This window comes from Mustela nivalis, assembly GCF_964662115.1.
Source record: "Mustela nivalis genome assembly, chromosome: 2".
NCBI classification, from domain to species: Eukaryota; Metazoa; Chordata; class Mammalia; order Carnivora; family Mustelidae; genus Mustela; species Mustela nivalis.
Genome location: NC_139021.1, coordinates 15,740,635 through 15,765,803, shown reverse-complemented (window position 1 = coordinate 15,765,803; position 25,169 = coordinate 15,740,635). Strand labels below are relative to the sequence as shown.

Genomic DNA, 25,169 nt, shown 5'->3' with positions numbered 1-25,169 from the left:
CATACTTTCTCTCTCCCAAATAAATAAAATCTTAAAAAAGATTCGATACTAATAAAATTTGTGAATCAAATTAAGATGACAAACCATTAAAAAAATAAGGGCTGGGGCGCCTGGGTGGCTCAGTGGGTTAAAGCCTCTGCTTTCGGCTCGGGTCATGATCCCAGGGTCCTGGGATCGAGCCCCGCATCGGGCTCTCTGCTCCACGAGAGGCCTGCTTCCTCCTCTCTCTGCCTGCCTCTCTGCTTGCCTGTGATTTCTCTCTGTCAAATAAATAAATAAAATCTTTAAAAAAAAAATAAGGGCTGAGGACTGTTAAAAAGATTTTTATTGACTCTTTACTATGTTTAACTTTTTGAATAAAAATTGGAGAAAAACCCGTGAATTATTTTATCCTTCATTTTGCATTACCATAATGTAATGGTACTCGCCTGCCTTCTCTACCACAATCCTGTTTTAACATTAATCCTTGTAGACTCTTTTTTCTGTAACAGCTTCTCTTTGTTTTAAAATTGCAATCAAGGCAGAATAACAGGTGAATTGAGAAGCTAATTTCTGTCTCTGAGGTTTCCTATATAAACCTTAATAGTCCTCCCATCTTAACAAGTTTGCTTTCCTTTGGGAATTTAGTCAGAACCACAAGTTTATTCCCCAGATGTGCAATTTGGGAAAATTAACCTGGCAGAGGCAAGCAGACTAGATAAGAAAAGTGGTCATAATAATTATAATGATGATATTGTCGTTAATTAGGCAAACTGCAGTAGATCTTGGGTTAGGATAGTGGCAGTGATAATAGGAGACAAGTACAAGAGACTGTGAGGAAAGAATGTATCCAATGTGGCAGCAAACTGGCTGTGGGTGAGAAGAGGAAGGAATCAAAGATGCCTGAAGTTCTAAGCTTGAGATAGTCCTGCGTTCTCATCCCAAGTCTGACTCTTACTAGCCAAAACTACTTCAACAGTTTACTACTTAAACACATGCTTGGTGATTTTGATAACCCATCTAAGCCCCAGTTTCCTCCTCTCTAAAACAGAGATAATACCTACCCAAAGAAGGCTGATAGCAAAGACAAGTATGGTGCCTAGTACAAAGTAAGCACTAGGTAGATGCCAGTCATTATTAGTGGGGAATGACAGCAAAAGGTTAAAAACGGGAGACAGGAGTAAGGAGTTTGGGTGTTAGTCATCCTACCACACATAACTCCACCCAGAGAACGGGGTGTTGAAGTTTTATGATCGTCCCCTCTGGAGGGTTTTTAATAGAGGATAATCACTCCTATAGATCAATCCCTGATACGAATGGATAGCAGAACGCAGTTTGTGCTAGGAGGCCAAATGAGTGAGGTTTTCTTCCTGTTTTCTCTCTCTCAAGACGGCTGGGTTAGTAAAGAAAAAAAAAAAAAAAAATCTTGTAGAGATTTGTAAGGAAGTGACCAAAGAAAAAGGGGTTTAGGCTTTCAGGGGTGGCAAACTTGTGGTAAGGTAAACGTATGGGGGAAACTAATGGAAAATAAGGCTTCCTTTAGTGAGGTTTGTGGGTAATTGAGAGTCTAAGAGTTGCCTTGGTAAGGGAGAGGGAGACACCTTTACAAGTGGAAGTTTATACGCTGCTCTTTAGACAAATGGTGGCAGTGAGGAGGGCGGGCAGGGATCTTAAAAAGTTGTTTAAGCTTCTACTGCTGTTTCTCAACTATCTTCTGTTCAAAATAATCCTTATGTCACAGTGGCATATTTGGGGGTGGCATATTCTGATCCCCTACAAAAATTTGATTATGGCTTCTTCCCGGGGGAGGAAAGACGACTTGCTGGATGCTCTTACTCAAAGATTAGAAACAAAGAGGCCTGGGTTCTGGCCCTTAACACTGGCAAAATGCGGCCGACGAGTGCCCTCGGTTCTGTCCAATCGGGTAGAAGGTAGGAAAGGTGATGGCGAAGAGATGAGAGGGATGATTTTCTGGGCAGCGGCCACCACACCTAGCCCAGTGCCACGTCGCGCGGCCGCGGCAGAAAGCGCGCTCAGCAGCGCTGCAGCGGGGCCCCAGGCGGCCTCGCAGCTATTTCCCCGGGAACGTCCGCCGTCCCCCAGACCCCGCCTCCGGGTGCGGTGGAGTAGGTCTGGCGGGCGGCGCCCTTTGCGCTCCTCCTCCCAAGAAGCTCTGAACCACGTTTATGGGCTGTTTAATGGACTATAATAAAGCAGCTCATCATTCCCGCCCACGAAAGCAGGAGTCCCGCGCTCAGCCGACGCTGACACCGCCCCCGGCGAGGAAGCCACTCAGTCAAGGGGGCGCGGCTACCGGAGAGCGCCTGCGCCTAGGGTGGCGCCAAAGCCGCGAAGGTGGGCGGAAACCATAGCAACAGAGCGAGACGGTGGCTACACCGTGCGTGATGACGTTGTAGGGAGCGCCCCAAGCGCCGGATTATGATGCAATCAGAGGCGCGGGCCCCGCGGTCTCGCGTGACCGCGGGCGCAGCCTCCGGGCCTCCAAACAGCAGCAACGGCAGAGGCAGGCGGGCGAGGTCAAGATGGTGGCTCCGCGGGCGGGGGAGGTGTTGGAGGGAGGAGGAGCCAGACCTTAGCGGACCGGAAACACCGACACCCAGAGGCCTCCCGGGAGCCGCCGCCGCTGCCTCAGCCGCCGCCGCCTCCGCCGCCTGCTCCAGCTCGAGAGACGCGAGCGGGCGGCGGGGCGGGCCGTAAGGGAGCAGAGGAGGGAGGGCGGGGGCGGAGTCGCCCTCCTTAGCCCCCGCCCCTGGCCGCGGTCCCGGGCCCTGCCCCGCGCGGCCCTGCCCTGCTCGCCCAGCCCCGGTGTGGCAGCGGCTCATGGCGGCGGTGGGGCCCCCGCAGCAGCAGGTGCGGATGGCCCATCAGCAGGTCTGGGCGGCGCTCGAGGTGGCGCTCCGGGTGCCCTGCCTCTACATCATCGACGCCATCTTCAACTCCTACTACGATTCCAGCCAAAGCCGGTTCTGCATCGGGCTCCAGATCGTCCTCCGGCTCCTTGGTAAGGGGGAAAGGGGTAGCTTGCGTCCCGGGACGGCTTTGAGGGCCGAAACGTGCTGCAGGGAGCGGGCATCGCGCGCAGGCTGTGGGTCCTGTGTGCGTGTGTGTGTGTGTGAGAGAGAGAGAACCGGTTTCTTCGCCAGTAGGGGAGTCTCTGCAGGTTGGGAGGGGGAAGAGATGACACTTGTCTCAGAGTTGACAGCGGAGCGGTCCTCCTGAAGAGTCAGCCTTCTGTTCATTTCTGCACCCGAGGTTGGGGAGAAAGCATGGGTGTGTGAGCATGCGGTGCTGTTTCTCTTGGGGAATGAGTGCTGGCTTGCCGCGTCTTACGCGACAGCCTTAGAAAAACAGCAGCTGTTTACCCCGATCTCGCCGTGTGACCTTGGACGCGAAGTGCCAAAGCCTGGGCCTCAGTTTACCCCTTTCCAAAATGCAGATTGTTGTCAGTTCCCTATCCACGAGGTCCACATGATCGTGCAATGTCTGCAGTAAATGACATCCAAAAGAGGGTTTTGAATGTCAGACCTTGAAACCATTACTAGAAGTGCTCATGAAGAAGGCGATACTTGGAACGAGTCCTAAAATTTTCCATGAATAGAGAGGTATTGAAAATGGCTATAGAAGCGTGGCTAGAAAGTGATGAGACTTTTCCTAAAGAGTCTTCTGAAAATCAGCGTCTTTGTTGTATATGAATGGAGTGTTAAAAATATCTTATGTTTCGCTCCCAGTCTTCACTTGCATTACCAGAGCGAGAAGCATTTATGCATAAAAGACTTTTTTTAAAGTAATTGAAACTTGGCAAATTTTGGTAATGAGGTCATTCTTGTGATTAGTTTTTCGTAGGCTTGTGATTTTGAAGTGTTGCTGAGGAAGGGTAGATGATGAGCTCCTTACCAATCCTTTCTGAATTAGGAGCCATCTGTTGCTTCTTTATTCCTTCTCCTTCCCCCCAAAAAAGTTGAGTTTTGTTATTGGCAATAAATAACATTTTACATTTGTTTTGTACTTCACTTTTGTAAAGCATTTTCACTAACATAAACTTTAAATTAGTGTCTTTAGAGGTGGATTGTGTTACTCTAATTTTTTAAATGAGGAAACTGAGGGGCATAGAGGTTTCGTGTGTTTTGCTTTTGATATACAGCAATTAAATGGCTGTCAGAGCCTAGGCTTAAAAATCTGACATCAAGGATGATTCACTTTCCTCCATCTGCTGTCCAGATACAGAAAGATAGTAGTGATCGTATGCTAGGTCTTTAACAGGTGTAAAAGTGATGTTCTTTAGCGCAAGACTTCCAAGTTACCCACCAGCCACTTAATCCCAGTCATTCCTTATCACTGCAAAAGTGTGATGCCCTCATTATTTGAAGGAGCTGTGTGATTTCACAGCCTGTGCAAATATGGAGTCATTATGTTCTACATCTGAAACTATTATGTTATGTGTCAGTTATACCTCAGCTTAAAAAGAAAGCATTCACTAGTTTTCATCTTTCATTCTTAATGTATTTTGCTTAATTCTGGTAGTCATGGGGGAAAAGTGATTTTAGTTAAATAACGTTAAAGTAAAATTAATAAGGGGGACCTGTTGGGGGACCTGTTGGGAAGGCATTTCATTTCTCCCAGTTAGAAACCACTCATCATGACCATAAATTAACAGGCAGTTCCTTATCTCAGTATAGTTACTTAGGGGTTCCAGCTGAGCCTGACGAACTGCCAGCCCTTTTCCCTGCCATACCCGCCCCCATTTGTCGATCTATACATGCAGGCAAAAATCTATGCCAATTCTTGCTATGGAGAGAAATGGAGAAAAATTATCATTTCTATTCCTCAACTCCACAGGATGGGAAAGAGCTTGATAGAGAGACAACAGAAGCTAACAGACTTCTAGGGAACTACCAATTTTGGGATAACCGAAATGCTGCTTTAGAAAGTAACCGAATATAACATAGAGGAGATGGGGGGATGACTTTCCTTGCTTCTCGTTTGAGAGGAGGTCATGATGGAGCCCCACCCCCCCAAAAAAAAGAAAGAAAGAAAGAAAGAAGAAAAGAAACAGCTGTATTTACGAGGATTCATGGATTTACTGGCAAATAGTGTAGCCACTGCCTCGAATGTTCTTTTCGCCTGTGACTGTCTATCCTCTGACAGTCCCATTGTGACCAGGTGCTTTAATGCAGTGCTCTCAGTTGAGCTGTAGGTTAAGGAGCTTTAAGGAAAAGGGAGTATTTTCCTTAATTAAATCATTTGTAGTTTAAGAACACTTAACAGTAATTTTGGCATTTGTTTAATTTTTTTTGTAGTAAATCATGGAAGTTTGTATTCAACAATTACAGTAGAATGTGACCTCAAGCAAGTTATTTAACTGCTCTGTACCTCTCTTTTCTTAAACCTTTACATTTTTAAAGATGGGCAATAATTGTCTGTCATAAGGTGCTAAGGACAATAACTGAGTTAGGCTGTAAGCTCTTAGAATAGTACCTGGGACCTAGTAAGGCTACTAAGTGTTAGCTCTTAATAAGCTTGATAACTTTAGAAAAATATTTCTGTACTTCTATTAAAACCACACTGGTACAGATATTTTGGTCTTCTGAAGGCTTCAGTGTAATTTTGGTGCTTTGTTCCCAGAATTTTTTATTCACACTCTGTGAGAAATACACAATATTTTCCAAATCTATTACCTGGACTGCCTCTTACATTATACCGGTGTAGTTTGCTAATTATTCACATTTGTGAGAATGATAAAATTCTTTTTTTTTTTTTTTTAAGATTTACTTACTTATTTTAGAGATAGAGCACAAGTGGGAGAGGGAGAGACCCCAGGTAGACTCACCACTGAGTGTGGAGCCTAACATGGGGCTTGATTTCACGACCTTGAGATCATGACCTGAGCTGAAACCAAGAGTCAGACACTTAAACAGACTATACCACTCAGGGGCCCCGAGAATGATAAAATACTTAAAAACTGGTTTTGATGCTAAAAATTCACCCTGAATTTCAGTGTTTGAGGTCCATTCGATGAGGCAGCTCTTGTTGTTATTGAAAGTGACAGGTTTGTGTATAAAAGATACCAAAGGACAATTGAAATTAATTGTTCTGTACCTGGTGGTGGTGGTGGTTTTAAATAGTTGTAGACCTCAGTATTACTATATATAAGTCTCAAAACTTGTCAGTCTCATCTTTTTCTTTAAAATGAAATTGTAATAATGGAAATCTATCCTCTAAGTTAAAAGCATTACCAATTTTATATCTCATCTCTAAAGAATTTACTCCGCTGTCCCTACAAAAAAGTACTACCACTGCACTTTTGGTATCAAACTAATATAAGAATTTCAGCAGATCAGAATATAAAGGATCTCATTTTTGAGATCCAAATAAAATCAAATCATAATATATAGAGTATTTAAGAATATTAAGCTATTCTTAGGAGGTGTTAAATGCTAAATGAAATGCAACCCAGTGTAGCATACTGCTGAATTAACAAATCTAAATCCAAGGCAGAAAATACAAGCATGGGAGTTTGTTTTAATAGTATTACTCAGGTAATGATAATTCATTGAAGTGGAAAGGCCTTTCTTTTTTTTTTTTTTTTTAAAGATTTTATTTATTTATTTGACAGAGATCACAAGTAGGCAGAGAGGCAGGCAGAGAGAGTGAGAGCGAAGCAGGCTCCCTGCCGAGCAGAGAGCCCAATGTGGGACTCGATCCCAGGACCCTGAGATCATGACCTGAGCGGCTTAAACCACTGAGCCACCCAGCTGCCCCAGTGGAAAGGCCTTTCTAAACATACAAGAAAACCCCCAAATTAGAAGGGAAAATTTGATACATTCTAATAAATAAAAATGAAAAAATTTTATGACAAACTTTTTTTTTTAACTTAAAAATGACAAACTGAAGGTACTGTTTGCATTGTATGGGATTGAATAAAAGTTTTACTGTCGTTAAGAAAAACTTACACTCCCAGAGAAAAATGGGCCCAGGATAAACAGTTCCCAGTAAATGAAATGCGGACGGTAAGTAAGCAAAAGAGAAATAACTTGGCCTCAGTCAGAACACATTTGTTATCAGATTGGTGAAGAGTTCAACATTCAAATAAAAACCAGTTTGTCAAAGTTGTAGGGAAATGAGTAAAGTTTTACAATTTTGGTGTACAGTCACTCCTGTGTACAGGCATTGGGCCCTAGCTACTGAAATTCATCATACAGTTTTTGACTCAGTTCTTCTAAGAATTTGATCTAGAGACATAGCTGTACTTGTTCAAAGACTATGGGAAAGGACTTTCATTGCAGCATTATTGGTAATGACAAAATTAATATTGATTAAAAGGGGGCACCTGCATGGCTCAGTAGGTTAAGCCTCTGCCTTCAGCTCAGATCATGATCTCCCGGTCCTGCTCAGCAGGGAGCCTGCTCCCCCCACCACCCCTGCTTCTCTCTATGCCTGCCTCTCTGCCTATTTGTGATCTCTCCGTCATAAATAAATAAAAACTTAAAAAATATGTTGATTAAAAGGGAACCTGTTCTTTGTATTACATTTAGACATACAATAATGAAGTTTGTGAAAAGAATGAGAGTTATTTTGGGTGCTGTAGAAAGAACCTAGAAAACCTTTGAAGTGAAAAAATATTGAAGCAGTAGTAATTTTGACACGATAGGGATAGATTAGGAATTCTCAACAATATGATTGACATTTTGGACTGGGTAATTCTTGGGGAGGCAGGGGGTGCTGTTTTCTGAATTGGAGGATTTTTAGCAGTGTCCTTGTCTTTACCGATTGCAGATCCGTCAGCACCCTTCTTCCCCCTTTTGTGATTGCTAAAAATGTCACTAGATACTTAGATATTGCCAAATGCTTGGTGTGGGGGTGGGGAGGTGGTGGTAGTGCAAAATCTGATCTTTGTTAAGAATCACTGAGACAGACAAATAGGCCAATAGCACAGAATGGAAAGCCCAGACATAGTGCACCCATGTACCCAGAGAAACTTGATGGGTGTCAGAGGTAGAATTGAAGTATATAATTTGAGGTAAATATAGACTATTCAAGTAATGGTCATTTAGTTATATGGAAAATATTATACTGGATGCTTAACCACCAACATACGAACAATTCTAAGTGACTTAACAGCTGAATGTGAAGAACATAACTTTAAAATTTTTGGAAGAAAATATAAGAGAATATAGAGGGTATTTTTTAACCTGAGTAAGGGAGAAACTCTTTAAAAATATATGAAAGTTGGGGTGCCTGGATGGCTCAGTCTGTTAAGCATCTGCCTTTGGCTCAGATCATGATCCCTGAGTCCAGGGATGGAGTCCGGCATCAGGCTTCTTGCTCATCGGGGAGCCTGCCTCTCCCTCTGCCTGCCCTTCACCCTGCTTATGCACTCTTGCTCCCTCTCTTGACAGGTAAACTTAAAAAAATATATAAAAGTCAGGGCACCTGGGTAGCTTAGTCAGGTAAGCCTCTGACTGTTGATTTTGGCTCAGGTCATGATCTCAGGGTTCTGAGATTGTGCCCTGCATGGGGCTCAGCGCCGGGTGTGGAGCCTGCTTCAGTCTCTCCCCTTCCCACGCCCCTCCGCCCCTCTAAAACACACACACACACACACACACACACACACACACACACACACATTTTGAAAGTAAATTTATAAATAAAGATTGATAAATCCAACAATATTAAAATTAAAAAAATAAAAAACATGAAAAGACCAGCCACATACTGGAGAAGATCCTTGCATTACAGCTAACAAAAAATTTGTAATCAGAATATTTTTAAGTGTCTACAATTCAAGAAGGAAATACAACTCCATAGATAAATGGACAAAAGATAAATTGGCAATTCAGAAGAAGAAACATGAATGGTCAATAAATTGGAAGATGCTCTCTTTGATAAGTAATCAGAAATGCATTTGCTTTTTTGTTGTTGTTGTTTTATAGTTTTTTAGTTTTTTATTAACATATAATGTATTATTAGCCCCAGGAAAGCATTTGTCTTTTAAAGGTAAAGAAAACTCCACTTTTACAATGTGATCCCCTTTGGTAAAAAGCAAAAAATAATGTGTTTATGAATATATATTTATACGAAACTGTGTTTATTCTTCCTCTAATACCTATAAGGTTTACTTTAAAAGATTATATTGAGATTTCTTTTTAATAAAAACATGTTGAAAATCTTAGAAGCAAAAACCCAAGATTTCTTATTGATAAAAGAGTTGGAATACTCTTTTTAACCCCAAATGAGACTTTGATAGAAAAGTTTTCTTTATGCTTTGGTGTATTTATCAAGTATACCTGTAGATTAACATTTTCAGGATATTTACTCTGTCTACATTTCATTGCTGAGGGCTCCCTTTGGATTAATATTTCTGTGCTGTTCTGTCTTTGTTAGGCATTTAAATGTTTTTCTGCAGTTTATTTTAGATCATGTTGTAAAAGGTATTTAAAGATATCTGGAGAGTTACAAATATTATGTCTTATTTCTTTTTAATTTTTAGTCCTAAGCTTCCAGACAAGGTTAAAGAAAGTACAAATGTATTTTACACGTAAAGGGGTTAAATGCTTTGTTGTACACTGTGCCAGGGTAGTGTTTGTTTTGTTTGCTTATTTTTGGTAGTCAAATTGCAAAGGTCCTGAACTCTCCCATGAATTGAGTTCTGTGTATCTTCAAAGCTCCTGAATTGATTTTGACTCTTGCTTGATCCTACCCTGAAGACTTCAGTGAAACTCTGATCACGAGATGTGGAGAACTGGATCCCTGAAATGTATTTTCAGTTACTTCTATTTTCCAGTGTCCCATGGTGGCTTTTCTTCATAAAGTAGCATTTATATATAGTTTTGATTGCTTCTTCAGATCACTCTTAAATCCTAATGAGAAACTCTACCGCTGGGCTTGATTTTCTTAGGCCTCTAGGATAAATACCAAGAGTTTTATATCTGAAGTTGTGAAAATGCAACATAGTGATGCTCTTGGCAGTGCTCCCTAAGAGCCTTAAGGGGGAATGTTACTAGAGAGACTTGTTACTTTGTAAGTTGGCCACACAGAGGAACATGAGTATAAAAGAAAAATGTAAGAACCTTACCTACATGCAACTTTTGGGTAGGAATTAAAATAATTTTATACTATTTTTGAAATGCTTCATCATTATTATGTCTTGGGGTATAATGTTAACCAAGAGAAGAGTGGTATCTTCTTTTTTAATTCATTTTTTTAATTATTTTTATTCATTTATTCATCTCAGAGCATGAGCAGGGGGAGGCACAGAAGCAGACTCCTTGCTGACCTGGGAGCCCTACATGGGGCTCAGTTCCAGGACCTGGAGACCATGACCTGAGCTGAAGGCAGACACTTAACCATCTGAGCCACGCAGGCGCCCCAGAAAGAGTGATCTCTTATTGTTACTTGCTAGGATACATCAGACTGTAGTCTCACTACATTGTCCTTCATCGCCTCCCCTTTCTTCCCTTTGATATATTTGCATGAAGCAAAAAAAAAATTATAAAAATACTTCTAAAAATCAGATCATTCAATAGCTCAAGGAAAAAAGCTATTAGAATAAAAAGGGCTGGTTTGTAAATTATAGTATTCATATTCACAGGTAAAGATGAATTTACCCCTTTGCGAACAGTTGAGAAAAATACTTTACAGTCCCTGTTTGATTTTCTTCTTATAAGTGGCATAAAATAGAACTGCAGTTATCTGGGTTTTGTTTTGACTTGTTTTCGGAGATTAAGTTTTGTTTCAGGAAAAATACTTTTGTTTTTCTATGTGTTGAAAGCAAGATTACGTATAGTGGCTGAGTTAGTCCCATTTCCTATTACCTTATGTGAAAGCGGTTTCTGAACTTCCGAAAACAGTTATTTTCTATTGCAAGGCGCATTCCGAGCTGCCAGCTCCTGGGGAGATTGTTCGTGGCCCATTTGCTCCAGGAATCAGGTGGTTCTTATGCAGAGACGCACGTGTCTTCCCGGTGGTTGTGTCCTTTTGTTCTTCTTTTCACAAATGACCTGACAGGTTGGCACAGGATAAATTTTAAGGCAAACTTAAGGCAAAGCCTTCAGTTGGAAGAACTAACCCTTGTTTTTATATGCAATAGATTGTAAAATGCCTCCACCGTAATATGCAGTGTCTTTTTTTGATTACGTGCTGAAGCAAGGTGGAGAGGTGATGTTTCAGTTGGGGTCTGACCCTTTGCTGTCCTCCAAGCTCTGGTTTCTCAGCTTTGTCTTGGGTTTTCATAGGTTTCATTTTCTACGTGGGCTGTATTTTGTGCTTGCCTTTAAAAATATAATCCAGGATTCTACATTAACATTCCTCCATTGTTATTTCAATAAACAAGTAATTTTTTGGTAGAATATTTTGGGATTCATAATGTGCAAGGTAGGATCCTCGCTGGCTGTCACAACGGGACATTATATAACAGGGTCGATGACCTCAGATAACTACAAACTACAGTACAAGGTAGTGTATGAGTATTGGGCATTTCACTGAGTTCTGTTGGTAATTTCAAAGACCAGTAACTATCAGAGAGAACTGGTCTATCGGATGGGTAGGATTTGAACAGTCCGGGAGTTGGGAAGCAAAGAGGGGAATGTAAACATAGCTGCGGTTATGGCAGAGAAAGGCATGGGGGTGTGTTGGAGAAAGTCTGGAGTGGTGCTGTGTGTGTGTTGGGAGGAATACCACATAGGAGCCTTGAGTGTTTGGACAAGGAATGTAGATTTTTGTTGATCAAAGAAATGTGGAAAAGCAGTTCGTATATAGAAGGGATTGTGGATAGATCTGGACAGGAGTTTTTAGAGTCTAGCTAACTAGTTGGTGTCACTGAGAAGAGGGAGGTAACAGGTGTTAGTAGAATTGGCAAATAACTGTCAGAGTTTTAGGGTGCAGGGCTAGAGGTGCCATTAAGAGAATTATGGTGCCTTTACCTGCAATTGGAAATCTCAAGAGTTATTTGAAGTCAGGTTTTACAAATCTTGCGTGTTGCGGTTATAACGCAGAAGTGGAACCAGGTGAATATTTGGAGATCCTTTCCATATTGAAGCCTTGGGCGATAGTGTTCACTGTGATCACACAAACTTTGAGCACAAAGAAAGATGATGTTGAATGCACAGCACACTGTATTCAAGAACTCCATTCGGGGGGGGGGGGTGCTTACTCCATTTTTTTAAACATGTTTTTGGTTTTCTGAATGTGACTTTTTGTAATTTGAAGAATAGTGAAGTAAATAGTAATTTGACTATTTGTAGTAAGAGATACAGTAATGTACAGGAGAAAGAACTTGGATGATGTTTCTGAAATCTGTAGGAAAGTATATAGAGGGGGGAAAAAATCCCTGAATTTGGACCCATGGAAGAATGCACAGATTTTAAGGAGCAGGAAATATAAATGCCAGCAGGAGTTCACTATTTGAGAAAAAGAAGGCATAAGTTGTAAGTATAAAAGTTAAACTTGATTTCCAAAAGAACATTTTTAAGAAAAAGAAGTCTAAGATTAGGAACAAATATTTGCATTTTGCTTATTTTTGATTTTTTTTTTAAAGTAACGGAGTTGGTTTAAATATTCTTAGTATTTATGAAATTATAAAGGACATGTTCTTTCAAGATTTAAAAACTTGTTTAAATGTAGGTATCACTAACTAATCTTGAAGACAGTTTAGTAATTTGGTTTCTGGATATATAGTACTACTTGAATTTGGAACTTAAAAGATAAGGAATAAGATTTTTTAAAATAGTATGATCTGTTCTTTTGAACTCTGACTTTACAAAACCTTTCTTGGCCTTTAAGCCTAAATTGTCTTGAGACATAATGTTCATAACTTTGAAAATATTGTATTTCCTAATTAAGGGAAAGGGGGTGTTAGTACAAAAACATTCTTTAAAATGTTGCATTCAAGGGGCACCTGGGTGGCTCAGTCAGTTAAGGGTCTGCCTTTGGCTCAGGTCATGATCTTGGGGTCCTGGGATTGAGCCCCACATGAGGCTTCCTGCCCAACGGGGAGTCCACTTCTTTCTCCCTCCGCTCCTTCCCCCACTTGTGCTTGCACGCGTGCTCTCACAAATAAATTAAATCTTAAAAAAACGTTGCACTCAAATGACCTTTCTTTCCTTTTTTTTAGGTATATTTGTATCCAGTATTGTTCTGATCTTGTCACAACGATCACTTTTCAAGTTTTACATGTACAGTTCAGCCTTTCTCTTAGCTGCAACTTCAGTGTTGGTAAATTATTATGCTTCTTTGCACATTGACTTCTATGGTGCCTACAACACATCAGCTTTCGGAATTGAGCTGCTTCCTCGAAAAGGGCCCTCGCTATGGATGGCACTCATCGTTCTACAGCTGACCTTAGGGATTGGATACATCACACTACTACAGATTCATTCCATCTACTCACAGTTAATTATTTTGGATCTCCTGGTTCCTGTAATAGGCTTAATCACAGAGCTGCCATTACACATCCGAGAGACTTTAGTTTTTACTTCTTCTTTGATTCTCACATTAAACACAGTGCTCGTCTTGGCAGTGAAACTTAAGTGGTTTTATTATTCTACACGGTATGTTTATCTTTTAGTGAGGCACATGTATCGAATTTACGGATTACAGTTATTAATGGAGGACACGTGGAAGAGGATTCGTTTCCCAGATATCCTGAGAGTCTTTTGGCTAACAAGAATTACAGCTCAGGCTACAGTGTTGATGTACATTTTAAGGATGGCAAATGAAACGGATTCCTTCTTTATTTCTTGGGATGATTTCTGGGACCTCATTTGCAATCTTATAATTAGTGGATGTGATTCTACACTAACTGTACTGGGCATGAGTGCTGTAATTTCCTCAATAGCCCATTACTTGGGCCTTGGAATATTGGCCTTTATTGGATCAACTGAAGAAGATGACAGGCGGCTTGGCTTTGTAGCGCCTGTTCTCTTTTTTATTTTGGCTCTTCAGACTGGTTTAAGTGGGCTGAGACCAGAAGAGAGACTTATTCGCTTAAGTCGAAACATGTGCCTTTTATTAACTGCAGTCCTGCATTTCATCCACGGAATGACAGACCCTGTATTAATGTCTCTCAGTGCCTCTCATGTGTCATCCTTCCGTAGACATTTTCCTGTGCTCTTTGTCTCTGCTTGCCTGTTTATTCTTCCTGTTTTACTCAGTTACGTTCTTTGGCATCACTATGCACTAAATACATGGTTGTTCGCAGTGACGGCCTTTTGCGTGGAACTCTGCTTAAAAGTAATCGTTTCTCTCACTGTGTATACATTATTCATGATTGATGGCTACTATAATGTCCTTTGGGAAAAGCTTGATGATTATGTCTACTATGTTCGTTCAACAGGCAATATTATTGAATTTATATTTGGAGTAGTAATGTTTGGAAATGGGGCTTACACTATGATGTTTGAGTCAGGAAGTAAAATTCGGGCTTGTATGATGTGTCTACATGCATATTTTAACATCTACTTACAAGCAAAAAATGGCTGGAAGACATTCATGAATCGTAGGACTGCTGTTAAGAAAATTAATTCACTTCCTGAAATAAAAGGGAGCCGCTTACAAGAGATAGACGATGTGTGTGCGATCTGCTATCATGAGTTCACAACATCTGCTCGCATCACACCGTGTAATCATTATTTCCACGCACTTTGCCTTCGGAAATGGCTGTACATCCAAGATACCTGTCCAATGTGCCATCAGAAAGTGTACATCGAAGATGATATTAAGGATAATTCAAATATCTCTAACAACAACGGATTTATTGCACCCAACGAAAATCCAGAGGAAGCTGTAAGAGATGCTGCTGCTGAATCCGACAGGGAACTGAACGAAGAGGACAGTACAGACTGTGACGATGATGCTCAAAGAGAAAGAAATGGAGTGATTCAGCACACGGGCCCAGCAGCTGAAGAACTTAATGATGATACTGATTAAAATAGCATTTACTAATCATTGAGGTTATTTGTTTAAAATTCAGTTCATCCAAAATGGAGTAATACGCTTCACTTCAGTGTGTAACCAAGCACAAAAACAGTATCCATGTTCAATCTGTGAATGGTTTTCCGTTTACTGTGATGTGCTACTGTAAATATACCTCTTTAATTACTTCTGGTCTCTTTGGTGACCTATTTAAATTTGTGTACATTATTGTACATAGAATAAAATGTTTTCACGTTTTTATGACAAAATTTGAACAAATAGCTTTTTAATAGATGTAATGATAATACAGTGCGTCAACTGTGCCAAAGATTCCTCAATGAAAGCATATAAAAGTATCTAACTCTGGACCGTAGTTTTTCTTTAAAGTGGGTGGGAAAATGGAAATGCAGGTTAGAGGAAACCACATTCAGCCAAGGAAATAATTTGGACCAGAGGATAAAAGCTGTATGTTGAGTATTTTAAAACGAAGGGGAAAACAGGCTTCCAGAAGAGAGGCTTTTTTGAAATTTGAATGTAGTGGTTGAGCTGGATTCAAAAGTCATGATTCAGAGACTGTGTAAGAGTTGAGAAACAGGCTTTTATCAACTAAACTTTGGTATAAAAACCAGAATGTGCTGTTTAATTTTGATGTAAATAAAACCAGTATATTTGTTGGCCATTCTGTTTACAGGGCTTACATAAAATTGTCCTTTCAGACTTTTGAAGAGATTACAAAATGAAATATTTCGGAGTTTTCATTGTTTTAAACTAAGACCTTAACTGATAGTAAAATTCTGATCTGACTTGATGAATAAAAATGAGGGGAGGACAGTATGTAGTAATACGGAGTCCTCTTCAGACGTCCAGAGACTTCCTTTATTCAATCTTAAAGTTGTACCATAAAATTTTACATTATTGATGGGAAATGGAAAGAACATACCAATTACATGTCAGGAAAAAATAATTTAATGGTGTTGTTATATAGTGTATTGGCTAATTCCAATGGATCCTGCTCTCTTACTGCTGACATTATCTCCAGTATTTGACTAAAAGAAAACAAAACAAAATGGTTAATTTCCAAGTATATGCTCAGTTTTAAAGGTATTCGTTTCCACATAAAGGAAACCATTGTTCTAGCACTTTTAACATAGTAAGTTTTACAGGTACAAGGTTTTTGGCACTATGAACAGAAAAGTTTAACTGTTATATTTAAAATAATTCGAGACAAATTTCTCGGGCAGCCTTGCATATAACTAGAACCAAGGTCCAGGTTCAAATAAATTTGAAAAATAGCCCATATTATGTCAACCACAACTAACGGAACTAACCCAGTGAAAATGAAGAGTTCTTTTAAACTGGGTCTTTTTGGATTCATTAATGGGTCATGATGAGCTTTCAGAAAATTGTAAGAAAAGGAAAAATACATTGCACTTAGGGAAGTACTGTTTCATTTCTGTTTGGGGTTTATATATGTACATGGGTGCTGAGTCATACGGTCTGCGGTATTGCGGGTACAGCAAAGTCTGAAAGCTACTGCTAGGAGATTTAGTTCCAGAAGCAGCAGGAATTTGCTGCAGCATGACCAGCACAATGACAGCAAAGGAAGTGAGAAGTTATTTACTTGGAACAGTGTATGGTTATCGGGGTAGGGGGAGGAGAGATGCTTTCTCTTCCTGTATTTACTCCCTGCAAGAGCGAGACTAGCCTAGGTGTCAGAGCTTTCAGTTTCTGTTCCTCGAATAATCAGTAGTACTGTTCTCTAGCAATACTATAGGTAAGGTTTTTATACATGAATTAGAAAGATCTGAAGTCCAAAGTGAACATTTAAGTATTCATTAAGATTTTTCTCCCTGGTATGAGTTTCTTAAAAATTAACACATAAAGGAATTAGGGATTAACTGGAATCTTTTAATTTTATCATCATAATGCAACAGCCACACTTAATATAGACTAAATTTTTATCTGAGTCAAAATGTGCTAAAAGCAAATACATTAGCATTTAAATGGACACTAAAGGCCCAGTTCTCTTAGTAAACTACAGAATTCTCCTCTTAACTATTCAGCTGGAACTTACCTGCATAATACTGTGTGAAATCAGTATGATTCCTGCCACCCATCTCCCTTTCAGTCCTTTTTCTATGCTGATACATTATAGCTTAAAAAAAAAAAAAGAAAAAGAACTGCCCCTTCCCTGCTTAAAAGCCTTTTTTGGGTCCTGATGAAATGTGCACTACTAAGGTTGGTATACAAAAGCCCTCACCAGTCTGGCCTCACCCTGCCTTCCTACGCTTACACTCACCCATGCATCCTACTTTCCACCACACTAAACTCATTGTTTTCCCCAAAGAAGCAAGCCCTTCTGCCAGTCTGCCTTTGCTCAGGGTGTTTGTCTTGGTCTGGCACAAGGCCCATTTGTACTCCATGACCAGGTGAAGTGTCACCTTAGTTAAGCTATTTCTCCTTAAGGCAGGCAACTGCCGTCCTAGGGTCCTCGTCATATGTTCATACTTCCGTAACGCCACGAGCTTCTTGGATTATACTTTGTGCTTCTTTGCTCCAGGAGGGCAAAGATCCCTGGCACAAGGTACTGAGTCATCTGGTGGGTGGATGCAGGGCAGGCAATGTCCTGATTCTTCCAGGTAGCCTCAGTAACTAACCTGGTCAAAATGTGTTTTAAGGAATTTAAAATTAAAAAAGGGAGGAAAGATCTCTATAAAAATAAAACATAAAATTGTTAATAGATGGGCTTGATAAAGATGACTTTGTAAGTAGGAATTAGTAATTAGCATTAGACTAGAGGCATGTGTGTTCTGAAATGATTTAAAAACTGTCTGTCTGTTCTGACTTTCCCGAGCTCCTGCCGCCTCAGCTGTAGTCATGACTGCAGATGAGACTCAAGCTTTCTCAGTCCTCACCAGTCTGCACTGGAAGACCCTTAGAATTTTGTTTTGCAAATGTCACTAGAGTCAAGAGCTATATTGTACTGAACATTAAGGCAGTACAGAAAACTGACTTGGATACACTGTTGGCAAATACTTCCCCTGAAGGGCTACTAGAAAAATACGTTTCTTGTCTCTAGTGTCCTATTAAATCTCTATAAAGAATGATTCAGTAATAATTGTCTTCTGTCTTCTGACTGAATTTGCAACTACGTACATGTCACAAAAGGTACAAGTGATTCTTAACTAATCAGAACTTAAATATATTCCTCAGCCTATGGGTTTTAAAACATTCAGCTTTAAAATCTTTGCCAACACCAGCATGTTAATAAAGGAAAGTCTTTCCAGTATTATTTTTATAGAATAAATCTTCAGTTCTCTGCCTGCTGAATTTTAGAGCTGGCTTACCTAATACTCTTATCAGTTAAAAATGACTAAAAAGATGCATATGGAAGGAATTATTATAATCTGAAAGTAACTGTTCAATTGCCTGAACTGGTAAACCACAAGAGAGTGATAGAATTGCGATTTAAATTATCTGCTTATGCAAACAGAAACTGGATGAGGAGTGTGTGAACAGGACAAGAACTCACCCTGTAAGTTACAAGCTCTACAGCTCCTCAACAACAGCCCCTCTCTACATGCACTAGATATATTATAATTAAAAACATGATGCTGAATTGCTGCTTGCCCCCCCCCTTTTGGGTTAGAAAAAGGAAATCTTTCTATAACCTGACCACCTCGTTCAAAGGCTTCAAGAAATGTGTTAATACTTAAGTTTTTTCAGGTTGTCAAGTCGTTTAAAATATACAAAAAGATCTCCTGCTGAGAGTGCATTTGTATAACCATAAGCAAGGAAGCTGTGTGAGAATCTTTCCCCTTTCCTACAAAATGACAAATAACCAAGATCACATGAAGCTTTCACTCCTGTAATAAAACCACTCGTAATGAACTGAGGTGGAGATGATGGGGAGAGAGAAGCCTCAGTAGAACAATCCGGGTGCAGAACCTTCCACATCGCTGCATTAAATCGGTGGCTTTTGATCTTAACTTCATTTGGATGTCACCGACTTTACCTCAGTCCCTTGAGTTCATTTTGTAAATGGCATTTGGTGGTTGACTTGAATATTCTGAAGACCGTGAAAACCAAATACTTACATTATATGGCAGGGTTCATTCCTGTCTTTTAAGCAGTGCCCATTTTCCCACTTCTTTTTGGTAGGAAATGAAGTTTTTATGTATTTTGATCCAGCATGTGTACTTTTCACTCCACACCAAGGTGCGTCTAGTTAAGCAAAGAAGTGTCTTAATGAGGTTTATCTTTGAAAATATTGGTCTCTTAATAAACATTATCAAACAAATTATGTAAATTGTAAAATGTTTAAGTCATTAAACATGCTTAAAATGGTAAAAAGCAAAAAAAATTCTAAGCACAAGATTAAATCTTGAACTGTACAAACTTTAAAATGCCTTTTAAGAAAAAATTTTAAAGCTTTTTAAGACTCACTTTCATAATAGATTTTTCTGCTAATATTACTGTTGGTGTATGGCATACTCTAAAACAAAGCCAGAAGAAATACAAATTTTAACCTGGAAACATTTAGGTTCTGCCTCTATTTGCCTCTACTGAATGTGAAAGAACGCCTCTAAATACTGGGCCTGGGGCGCCTGGGGGTCTCAGTGGGTTAAGCATTTGCCTTCAGCCCAGGTCATGGTCCTGGGGTCTTGGGATCCAGCCCCTCATCAGGCTCCCTGCTCAGCTAAGGGAGTCTGCTTCTCCCTCTGACCCTCCTCCCTGCTTGTGTTCTCTCTCTCAACTAAATAAAATCTTAAAAAAAAAAAAAAATCCTGGGATTATTCACTTACCTCTTTAATAAATAAGAATTCACACATTTTATAAGCATTGTACTTTTAATAAGATCATTTCATTTTCATAACTCTCCAAGGAAATAAACCTGATGGTTAGGCTTGACTTTACTAAAAATGCCCATATATGTAAGTAAAGCCTTGAGTTAGGTAAAATGTTTAGCTTCTTTTATTAAGAGGGAACAGATTTCTAAAATTCCTTGACTAAACCAGTTTGATTTAAATTCTTGTACTTTATGTGAAAGTACTGTAAAATTACACCATTACAAAGACAATGTTATAAAAAAAATTCCAAAGTTTGTGAAACCCCAAGTGGGGTACTCAGTAAGACTACTTGTTTAATAAAATACACATAATTACAACCTCCTTAGTTACATATTTAATATTCCTTTTTTAAGTATTTAGGCTTAATCAAACTTCTAGAATTGAAAATCTTGCTTGCAAAAATACTTTTCTATCAATTGATGAAAAACCCCAAAGGTTTTCTGTAAAGTACAGTTTTTGAGGCTATGAATTAACTTTTGTCTAGCTCGGTTTTGATATGGTATGATACGAAAAAGTTCTAAATGCATAAACTTACCAGTTTCAATCATTAATTTTTCACTAGGTATTGACTTCAGAACTTCCAAATTAGCCTCGGTTTTCAGTGAGCTTAAAAAAAAAAAATTCATGTATTTGGTCGTTTTTTTTCAAATTACAAACTTCTCTAAAACACTATAAAACCTAAAGTCCACAAACAAAACTCTGGTTGGTTACAATGGCAATATACACATTTCCATCCTTACGGGATCTAGATTAAGAGCTATTCCAACCACACACTGCCTTTAATAGGATGCAATTTTTTGTGTTTATCAGCTGACTGTCCATTAACTTTCTGAGTCAGTCTGTGTAAAAACTCGTTTGCTTCCCTGGGTAATTTGCATAACTCAGGCTCAAATGCAGAGTTGGAAGGTATGGCCAGTTTTGCAACTACTGCTAGGAAGGAATCAAAGTTAATGTTTCACTAATCAGCAATAGAATCCTCACAAATGATGAAAATCACAGTCACAGAACTAAGAGTATTTAACAAGGCATGAAAATGAAAATCTCGTTAGGAAATGTCCTTCTCCCCACATATGGAAACAGGATCTTCCATTACTCTTGACGTTCTGAAACTTACGTGAGACTTTTTCATTCACTTAGGGGAGTTAAAACCCGTCCAATTTAGACCCCTCTCCCCAACTCTGGGAAAAAATTATGGGAAAAGGAATTTTCCCCTTTTGTTTTCTCATCTCTTTCTGGGACTTGTATTCGTCAGTTTTACAACTCCTGAACTGATCTGCTAAGGCCCTGCTTTTTTTACCCTTTCCTGGGAAATTAACTTTCATTTCCTTAACTTTCACTTTCAGACCGTGAGACAGACTAGAATATTGGTCCCAGTTCTTCACTTTCCTTTTATAGAAATGTATCTGCACCGTTGTCACGGTTTCATAGAAGGAGGAGCTTGAATCTGGTCATGGCCTCAAGACTTGCTTTGACTGGATGACAGGATTAGAGGCTTGAAAACTCACTTTTTAAAATTTCGATGGCACTTCTGTGATCTGAAACTAGCATGCACTAACTAGTCATTACCTCCTCCGCCTGGGCACCCAGAAAGAAAGCCCAGCTCCAATGTGAATTCAACATGTGCCTGTGGCCAAGAGATCTTCCTATCAGTTAGTCAACCTTCAGCTGATCCTAAGATCCAGAACTATGAAAAAATGCTTACTATAATATGCCAGTGAGTTTTAGGATGGTTTGCTATATAATGTGATGATGATTAACACTGTCCTTATGTTTTATTTAAATTTTAGCATATATTTAAGTTTTTATTATGAGAGATTAAAATATATGTAAAACTACAATACAGAACCCCCATGTACTCATTACTCGGCCCCGATCTATTATCAATTCCTGGCTGATACTATCCCATCAACTCATCCCAAACCTTTCCTGTATTATCTTGAAGGAAATTCAAAATGTATAGTTTCAACATACTAGCATTTATTTCAGAAAATATTTCAGCATGTAGCTCTAAGCATGAAGCTTTCTTTTAATATAACCACAATACTATTAAGCATGTCTAAGAAAACCCTATTTTATCATCTATCCAATATTCATATTGTCTCAGTGCCCTTAGACATTCTTTGAGTTTGTGTGGCTCAGGATCCAAATGAGGGCCACATATTGCAACTGGTCAATGTTCTAAATCTCTTAAACTCTTAAGTTTTCCTGAATATCTTTTTCCTTTTTTTTTTTTTAAGATTTTATTTATTTGATGGAGAATTATATAATAAATTAATCCCAGGACCATGAGATCATGACCTGAGCCAAAGGCAGAGGCTTACCCACTGAGCTACTAAGGTGCCCCTGAACCTCTTTTTTCTTTAAAAAATTGTTGGAGAAACCCAGTTGTTTGCCCTGAAGAGTTTCCCAGTCTTGATTTCATCTGTGTTCATCTGGATTTGTATCTGGGCTCTGTATTCTGTTCCACTGATCTAGGTATCTAGTAGTAACTGTACTACTATCAGTTTGTCCCTTTATGTCTGTTAATGAACTCTGTATATTTAGATGCTATCTTGAGTGCAGATATCTATAATTATTGTATCTCCTTGTTGGATCCCTTTATCATTACGCAATGCCCTTGTCTCTTGTTACAGCATACTAATGAAGACTGTATCATTTAAGCATTGCTACTGCAGCTTTTGTTGCTGCTGTTGCTGCTTCTGTTCACATAGACTATCCTTTTCCTCATACCTTCAGTCTGCGTGTATCTTTAGGCCTGAAGTGATTCTCTCATAAACAGCATATAGAAGTTTTTTTGTTCGTTTGTTTCCTTATAGATTGTCATCCCACGCTTTTTTATTGGAATATTTAATCCATTTACATTTAACATAATTATTGATAGGAAATTGTTTTCTGGTTGCTTTTGTAGTTCTTCTTTCTAATGTTCTCTCTGCCCTAGTGGTCTGATGGCTTTCTTTAGTGTTATGCCTGGATTCCTTTCTCTTTACTTTTTGTGTATCTATTATATGTTTTCAGTTTATGGTTAGTGTGCGGTTCATATACAACACCCTGTATTTACAGCGGTCTGTTTTTAGCTGATGTTCTTTTTAAGTTTGAACACATTCTAAAAGCACCGCATCATTCCCTTTCCAGGTTAAAGAACCCTCTCTCTCTTTGAATTCTAAATGAGAACCTTGCCAGGCACAGTATTCTTCATTGTAGGCTTTTTCCTTTCAGCACTTTGAATATATCATCACACCCCTCCCTTCTGGCCTGCAAAGTTTTAGCTAAAAAAAAAATCAGTGGATAGCATTAGGAGGCTTCTCTTTTGTATATAATTAGTTTCTTTTCTCTTACTGCTTTAAAGACTCTACAATTTTTCACCTTTTTATTGTGTATCTTGGTGTAGACTTCATTGGGTTCATCTTGTTTGGGTGCTTCCTGGACATCTATTTCTCCCACAGGTTAGGAAAAGTTTCTTCAGATTTTCTGCCCCCCTCTTCTCCTTCTAGGACTTCTATAATGCAAATGTTAGCACACTTGATGTTGTCCTAGAGGTTTCTTAATCTATTCCCATTTTTAAAATGTCCCTTTCTGGAGTGCCTGGGTGGCTCAGTGGGTTAAAGCCTCTGCCTTCGGCTCAGGTCATGCATGGTCTCAGGGTCCTGGGATCGAGCCCCACATTGGGCTCTCTGCTGGGCGGGGAGCCTGCTTCCCCCTCTCTCTCTGCCTGCCTCTCTGCTTACTTGTGATGTCTGTCAAATAAATAAATAAAATCTTTTAAAAAAATGTCCTTTTCTGTTCAGCTTGGATGGTTTCCACTACTGTCTTCCAGGTCACCCATCTATTCTGCTGTATCCTCTAATCTGTTGTTATTTTTTATTCCAGTTATTGTATTCTTTATCTCTTACTGGTTTTTTATTTTCTCTTTTTCTGATTTCATCCACTCCTTTAAAGTTCACTGAGCATCTTTACGACCATTACTTTGAACTCTTTATCAGGTAGATTGCTTGTCTTGGTTTTGTTTAGTTCTATTTGTGAGGTTTTGTCTTGTTCTTTCATTTGGAATAAATTTGTCTGTCTTCTCACTTTGTGATTTTTTTTTCTTTGTATTACATCAGTTATATCTGCTGGCCTTGTAATCAGTGGCCTTGTGTAGGAAGTATCCTGTGGGGCTAAGCAGTGTAACATCGCCCATGGTCATCAGAACCAAGCACTCCAGGAGGGTCCCATGTTGTAGGCTGCTTATGCCCTCCTACTGTGTATTGTAGCTGCTGTAAGTGTGCTGGTGGGCAGGGCTGTCCTCAAGCCCAGGTGGCTGAGAGGCCCTCCTGAAGACACTACAGGCATGCTGGGTTGGGGCAGTAATTGCTTTGTGGGTTCACTAGTCCCAAACAAGGTGACCACTGGGTGTTGCTGGGCAAGAGCCACTTTGGAAGGGAACCTGCCTAACCTGGCAGGTTGGGTGGAGTGGGTCTGACAGAGAATGCAAGGCAGGGTGAATGGTGCTATCAAGATAGTTGGTAGAGTGTCAGAATTGGCTCTTGTCAGCATCAGGGCAGCTAGGTGGGAGACGGCACCTGTAGTACTCCCAGTCCCAAGAGATTTTTCTGTAGATCCCTGCCCCTCCAGCAGCCACCCTAAAATAAGCCAATAAATCTCCTTCCTGTACAACGCAGGTACTTTTTAAACTGCTGTCTCTCTGCTGGACCCCGAAGTGAGTGATATTAGTGTGCTGGCCCTCATGAGTAGAGTCTCAGTTTCTAATAGCGCCCTGGCTCTGCTGAAGTAGAGTCCTGCTGATTATCCAAGCCAAACATGATGAGGGCCTGTCTTCCTGGTGCAGACTCCCAGGGCAGTCAGGAGGCACGGGGCACCTGATGTGGGGCTTGATCCCCTTCTCCTCAGGGAGGACCTCTACACCTGTGTTGTCCCCTCCTGGTTATGAGTTGACATACCACATATTTGGTTCCCTACTTTGTCTCTGCTCCTCCCCACCCTTCTCAGTGTGGCTTTTCCTTCACAGTACAGAAGAGCTGTTCTGCAGATCAGGTCATTCTCGGAAAGAACTGCATTACATACAGTCATTGCCTGGGAGTGTCTGCGGGAGGAGGCGGGAACCTCCTCCTCCACCATGCTCCTGGTCATGTCAACCTGAAGGAAATTTTGCCTTCTGTATTTCTTACAGGATATCTACATTACCATCTAGAATCTTGACCAGATTCAGGTGAGGATTTTTTTCTTATTTTTCTACTTAGAGAGGCACACAGTATCTGGCTGTATTTTTGTGACAGGAGGCAGCCATGGTTGCCCAGTGCTTAGACCTCTTAATTTACCAGGAGTTGCAGAATGTTGACAGATCTGTCAGCCCTTTATTCACTAGAATATTTGTATAAAAATTGCTGCATCTACTATTAGGTGCTCAATGGTAGG

The 25,169-nt window shown here is 40.0% G+C and overlaps 2 protein-coding genes across 6 annotated transcripts in view; one reads left to right on the top strand and one right to left on the bottom strand.

Annotated features, from left to right (window-relative positions):
- The first annotated feature begins 1,817 nt into the window (after positions 1-1,817).
- On the top strand, positions 1,818-15,263 carry RNF139 (ring finger protein 139). The gene is made up of 2 exons (XM_082721724.1): positions 1,818-3,001; positions 13,109-15,263. Exons 1-2 carry the CDS (start codon positions 2,821-2,823, stop codon positions 14,920-14,922), a joined length of 1,995 nt encoding a protein of 664 aa, XP_082577850.1. The 5' UTR covers positions 1,818-2,820; the 3' UTR covers positions 14,923-15,263.
- Positions 15,264-15,769: 506 nt separating this feature from the next.
- The window catches only part of TATDN1 (TatD DNase domain containing 1), a 41,421-nt gene continuing 32,021 nt past the window's right edge, over positions 15,770-25,169 (bottom strand). For all 5 annotated transcript variants that reach the window (XM_082721725.1, XM_082721729.1, XM_082721727.1 and 2 more), the window contains 3 exons: positions 20,293-20,363; positions 19,005-19,131; positions 15,770-15,953 (listed from right to left, as the gene is read on the bottom strand). In XM_082721725.1, coding sequence (XP_082577851.1) covers positions 15,851-15,953; positions 19,005-19,131; positions 20,293-20,363 — 301 coding nt within the window. In that variant the 3' untranslated portion in view covers positions 15,770-15,850. The remainder of the gene's footprint in view (positions 15,954-19,004; positions 19,132-20,292; positions 20,364-25,169) is intronic.